This window comes from Syzygium oleosum, unplaced genomic scaffold, assembly GCF_021117445.2.
Source record: "Syzygium oleosum isolate NSW1041296 unplaced genomic scaffold, Sole_v2.1 Sole_v2.18, whole genome shotgun sequence".
NCBI classification, from domain to species: domain Eukaryota; kingdom Viridiplantae; phylum Streptophyta; class Magnoliopsida; order Myrtales; family Myrtaceae; genus Syzygium; species Syzygium oleosum.
In genome coordinates this window covers 3,388,822-3,394,821 of record NW_026607502.1, presented here as the reverse complement: position 1 = coordinate 3,394,821, position 6,000 = coordinate 3,388,822, and the positions used below count along the sequence as shown (strand labels likewise).

At 43.1% G+C, this 6,000-nt stretch overlaps 1 protein-coding gene across 1 annotated transcript; it reads left to right on the top strand.

Annotated features, from left to right (window-relative positions):
• LOC115682052 (uncharacterized) lies at window positions 1–5,200 on the top strand. Its single transcript, XM_030606185.2, has 5 exons — window positions 1–439; window positions 1,435–2,343; window positions 2,781–2,981; window positions 3,731–3,926; window positions 4,749–5,200. The coding sequence occupies exons 1-5, from the start codon at window positions 320–322 to the stop codon at window positions 4,931–4,933; spliced, it is 1,611 nt and encodes a 536-aa protein (XP_030462045.2). The 5' UTR covers window positions 1–319; the 3' UTR covers window positions 4,934–5,200.
• The last annotated feature ends 800 nt before the right edge of the window (window positions 5,201–6,000 follow it).

Below are 6,000 nucleotides of genomic sequence, written 5' to 3'. Positions count from 1 at the left end.
TAATGACTCCTTGACATCTCCTCTCTCATTCTCATTCTCTCTCCTCCAGTTCAAACGAACACGAAAATCTCCGAACAAGTCATCGCCTTTGTCGCTGGATCATCGATCAACCGGTTGCCTTCGACGAACCCATGATTCCTCCATCTTCGTTCGATCGAATCGCTGAACAAAAGAGGGGCCTTTCCATCCCTTTGAATTGATCTTTCCCGTTCGCCAAATTGGGTTAGTTCTCTTCGAATCGTAGCCGGGGGGCGGGCGTGCGTGCGTGTATGCCGACCCTGTCGGCGTTCGTCGAAGGAAGCTCCTGAATCGCGCGTCCATGGAGGGTGTCAGCTCGAATCCCGGCAACCAAGCTCCGAAGGCCGATGCTTTGGGCGGCTCCGGGGTTTTCAGCTCCGTCGTCCCCGATAAGGCTTACCGGGTTCCCGCTAGTTTGCCTGTAAGTGGGCCTCTGTGTTTTTCTTCCAGCTCTTTGTGTTCGCTTTCGTTTGGTGAATTGGTGTGATCTTCGGGGTATCTGTTGGTTATGCGAGGGGCTTGGCAATTTCACTGCGTATTGGGAACATCTGGGGTTGTTTGGAATTCTGTCTTATGGGCAGAGAGAATCTGTCTGGTGTTTCTTTCTGAATTCTGATTGTCTTGCTGTGCTGGCGGGACGACAAGTTGCCGTGTGACACTGATGTTTTTCGTGTGGGCAAGACCTTCTCTGATACATTTTAGGCATGAGCTAGCGAGGGGGCAAGAAGAAAGGTGTGCGTGATTTGGTATATAATGCTGGGGCTAGCTATGTGATTGCGAATGATGGGTTTTCATGTGCTAGTGGAAAAGGTTCGGTCTTGATTAGTTTAGTACAATTGAACTTTATCGTATCATGAGGATCGGGAAAAGACAATTCTAGTTTCGAGTCTAAGAATTGTTCATAAACTTAGGGTTGCCTTAAATGGTTGATGCTTCCCCTCTTTCTTGAAAATTTTTCAGAGCTGGTTGTCTCTGCACTTCGTTCTATAGCCTTGACAATTACACATGAAACACACGAGCGGATCATCAGATAGCGATTGGCTTTGCGTTGCTTTCCTGTTATGTTGTATTTTTAGTTGTTGGGAGAGAAAGCAGCTCTGTCAGGGTGGATGTTGGTATATTCCAATGCTGACTGAAATTGGACCAGTTTTGTTCGTCACGCACTCACCGAAGGCGAATGTTGAGCCCGAGAGGCTAAAAGGGTCTATTGGACAGTTTGTTGTGCACCTTCTTTAGCAGCCAAACTTTCTGGAATGCTGTACTTTTTCATGTGTAAAGAGTTGGCTTTTTAGTGCTTGATGTAAATTGTGTACGTTTGTGCAAGCTTTCTACTGAAGATTATTACTTGTGGATATTGACGCAAATAAGTTGAAACTAGGAAAACTTACTGTTGTTCCCCCCTAATACTGATGACAGGATGGAGGTGCCGTTGGCAATTTATGGATTCATGATACTCCAATAGCCACTGTTGATTCTACGTGGGACAGGACTTCGGCTGCAAAATGTGAGGCTGAACCATGCCAGAGCAGTAACGAGGAGAGCAGTAGGGAAGGAGATTCAAAGAATATCAATCAGAAGCCTGGAAAGTACTTCTGTTATGATAAACCACTGCAGGAAGATACAGGCATGTGGATACCTGTTTCCTGTCCACCTATGTTGGAAAATCATCGAGAAGATTGGACTAGAAGTTTTTACTCAAATGGGGGGTTTTTTCCGGAAGGGGACTTGGGGTGGAACCAGTACGTCATGGAAGAAAAGGAGCTTACTATGTGGGATGTATTAGTTGAAATGTTACTCGCAGCCCGAGGCAAAGTAAGTGCTCTTACTTCAGGTGATATTAGTAGTAAATTTTCGTGGATGTCTACTCATCTGCTCGAGCAAGCTTGGCAAGAAATGGCTCAAACTCTCACTGAGGCCAGTTTTGGAAATGTGAGGGAAATTCTTGAGGCAGAGCCACCAACATGGATGGCAGACAGCAGCGCTTCAGCATGTATGCTGTGTAGCGTGCGCTTTCATCCAATCATGCGTTCCAGGCATCATTGCCGATTCTGTGGAGGGATTTTTTGTGGCGAGTGCTCTAGAGGAAGGAGCTTGTTGCCTGTAAAGTTCCGGACTAGCGATCCCCAGAGAGTGTGTGATGTCTGCTGCGTGCGGCTTGAGTCTGTCCAGCCTTACCTAATGGATCAAGTAAGCCATGCTTCTCAGTTTCCGACCCAAGATCTGACAGACCTTAGTACGTTGAGATCCTGGATCAATTTTCCATGGGGACAATCAATGGAACATGAGATTTACAAGGCAACAAACGCAATCCGAGGTTATAGTAAGGTAGGGGTAAAGTTCAGATGATACTGTCTGCCTCATGATTCCATCTGTGTATATCCTAGAACAGTTGGCTAGTAATGCTGTTGTTACTTGAAAAATAAATGCTCTCTATTGTGGACTTGATCTTTGACAAGGGAAGCCATTTTCTTGTTATCGTCGGTGATGTGGTGATTTTATTTTAGAGATGTTTGAGATCTTATTAAAACTATTCCGTTAAGAGTTTTTCATACTATCGGTGCAAGATAAAGTAATTAAGAACTCTCTCTCTCTCTCTCTCTCTCTCTCTCTCTCTCTCTCTCTCTCTCTCTCTCTCTCAGAAATAAGTTAATTGTCTTGCCTTTTCTTTTTCCTTTTTTTTTTACTTTGGCATTAAAATTAGGTTCTCTGGCACTTCTCATGTGGTTATTAAGCTTATTATATGATGCGTTCTGAATGCTCAGGTGGGTTCACTAAAACCTGAGAAGGCAATTCCTGATACCATTTTACGACAAGCGAAAGGCCTTGCAATAATAACTGTTGCGAAAGTTGGTATGATGGTAACTTACAATATTGGAACCGGCCTTGTGGTTGCTCGTAGGCAAGATGGTTCATGGTCTCCACCTTCTGCAATTTCTTCATTGGGAATTGGGTGGGGAGCACAGGTAGGTTTGTTTTCTGGTATGCCTGGATTTGATTCCATCAATCTTAAGGGCCAAGCATCAAAACCAAGAAGTATTTTTCTCTGTCATACAGTTTGCAGATTAACCACGGGGATCAACGTGCTCAAATTGATCGTTTTAGATAACAAACACCAGTTTAATTTTTGACTCCATCTGGAATGCTTGAAGTATCGTGTGCTTCATTTCCATGGTCTCTGTGAGGGTTTTCCTTTGTAAATGTCTGGTCTGTCATCCTTCTATTTCGTGGAATGTGCCATTTGTTTCTCCCTTTCTGGAACTCTATCTAAGAACAGTATTTATCAGGATAAGAGATTTGAACTTTTTCTTTGATTAATGTGTTTTCATTCAATTTTCAAGTTCTTTTCTGCATCTCCGTTCCCTTTCTCTAAATTTGATTTTTTTTTTTGTGGAAGTGGGAGAAGTCCCTGAGCCAGAGATTGCATTGTATCCCTGATAATCATTCCCTCTCTATTAGCATCTCTTTGGCATTAACAGCTTCTGCCGGTTTGGCTTAAGCTCGAGCAAAGAAGTCTTGGATAAAACATAAAAATCAACTAAAGAAATTCTTTACTCCATTCCCCTTCCTCCCAAAAACATAACAAGAATAATAGTAAAAATCAAATACATAAATGAAAAGATTATCCCCGCAATAAATGTTTGATTTTGTGTTATAATTTGATGTGGAGATATCCTTATTCCTGTCAATAGTAACCAGTCAAGGGTGATTGCAGGCTGGAGGACAATTGACGGACTTCATAATAGTGTTGAGAACAACTGAGGCTGTGAAGACATTTAGTGGTACTGCTCATTTATCAGTTGGGGCTGGTTTGAGTGCAGCAGTCGGTACCTTTGGAAGGGCTGCTGAAGCTGATGTACGAGCAGGGGATGGTGGCTATGCTGCTTGTTATACGTACAGCTGCAGTAAAGGTACTCACCTATTTAGCTATTTTTCCTTTTGAACTGGAGTTGTCCTCTGAGCTGATTTTGGGGGTACGTATACATCGCTATGCAAAACAACATAGATTGTATATCCAAAAACTGCTTGGCAACAGTTGAACCAGTGGAGGATGTTGAGGTGAATGGGTTATCCTATGATATTAACCGTTTTAATGTGATAGTAATTTCTCTATTTTTATTTAGTAGCTTGCTAAGTGGATACAATAACGGTCATGGGATATAGAAAAACTGCTCATTTTGTGAAGGATTTGTTCTCTTACTTTCTTTCTTCCTCATTTGTCTCTGTTGCTGAGGTGAGGTACGGAGTCCTAGCTTTTATGGCATAGGTAGTGGTCCTTAGGCAGTCATATAAAAGAACATTCTTGATTACTTAAAATGCTTTTGGCCAAATGCTATTTATATATTTTAATAAAATGATGATACCCTTACCTTTTCAAGCTATGTGAGGCCGTTTTGATTAGATCATTGGTTGAAAAAGCTTCTACAAAGAGCATTTCTTGAGAAGCTCGCTTGTTGCCCATTTCTTAGTGCCAAAGAAAGGGGAAATGAGAAAGACATTAGTTGAGAAAGCCTCTGCAGAGATATTTTTGTATAAGCGATCATTTGGGAGAACAACTGAGCTTGATTTTTCATAGATCTTACTTAAACCGAGACAATCATAGTGCAAAGTTGGAGAGGTCTAGTTTGCATCCCTCATTGTCCTTTCATTTCATTGCCAGCAGTCCATGGGGGCTCGTTCCGCTTTCTGAAGTTCTGTAATTGTTCTCGACTTTTGCATGAAATGATTTGCAGGTGCTTTTGTTGGATGTTCGCTTGAAGGCAGTGTCGTGACAACGCGGACGAGAGAAAATTCCCGATTTTACGGCAGCCAGTCTATAAATGCATTGGACATACTACTTGGCTCATTGCCGAGGCCACCAGCTGCTGCCATCCTTTACAATGCGCTCACTGACATGTATCAGAAGCTGGAGTGGTGATTTACCAAATTAAGTGCTGTACAACTCGGCCGATCGTCCCCGATACTGCCTGTGGAAGTTCTTTGCCACAATTCTTGCCACACCGTAAAGTTGTCTATTCTTATCAAGTGTACAGCATGTTCAAACTTATAGCTTCCCTCTCTTCCCCAAGGGGTTTCTGGAGGAATATGTAAATAGTTGTAATTGCTGGGATCAATCTCTCGGATGTACATAAAGCTATCCACTTCATATTTGTTGTTTTTCTCGAGGTATCGGGGAAGACGAAAAGTGATGTTGGCAAAAAAAAATGCCCTTCTTTTCAAATTGCTTGAAGATTGGTTGGGCAGGTCCTAAATGATGGAGGAATGTTTGCGTGATTGTTCATGATGAACCAAGAGAAACAGGCTTGCGTGGTCCTGACCCGACTTACAGCTCTTCTTTAGATCCTGTTCAGTACTGGCACTGCGCATTAGACTCGAGTCAATGCAGTGTAGCGGAAATCAACCGCTGCTCTTCCTGTTTCGAAGTAGTGTATACAGATCATTGCTATTTCGTGTTAATTATCTCGTCGTGTGCTAGATCATGTTCCCATGTGAATTCTCTTGTTAGTCGAATGGTGAGGGAATTGAGCATGTGCAGGAAAGTGGTAACGTGAAGAAGGAATGTGAAGTGGCTCAATACTTGACTTGGATGAAAAAAGCGCTCTCTTCAGAAAACCGTGTCTTGACCTAACATATGATCGAAGATTGACACGAGAAACCAAAGGGGGAATGTAGGTATGGAGAAACCGAACGAAGATCGACCTGAGAAACGAAAGGGGGTATGTAGGTATGAGCTGTTGTCAAGAAAGAAAAAGATCAGAGGGAGGGAAACCACTAGCCAACATGGACTGCATGACCCTAGGCCGTAATTTGTTGCTCGTTGAATTCATTGAAGACATTGGCAATGCAAGAGGGAACACCGGTTCACTAAGGCAAATGCTCCCCGATTGTTCGGATGGCTAACGGCCGATAGCCTCGTTCATCTACCGGCCTGCCCAACTATGACGATTTGGCTAGCACCTCGTGTGGAACTTGCACTTGAACTAG

Coding starts and splice junctions, on each gene's coding strand:
- LOC115682052 (XM_030606185.2), top strand. CDS start 320: ATGGAGGGTGTCAGCTCGAATCCCGGCAACCAAGCTCCGAAGGCCGAT. Junction 440..1,434: donor GGGTTCCCGCTAGTTTGCCT/GTAAGTGGGCCT, acceptor TACTGATGACAG/GATGGAGGTGCCGTTGGCAA. Junction 3,927..4,748: donor TACGTACAGCTGCAGTAAAG/GTACTCACCTAT, acceptor AATGATTTGCAG/GTGCTTTTGTTGGATGTTCG.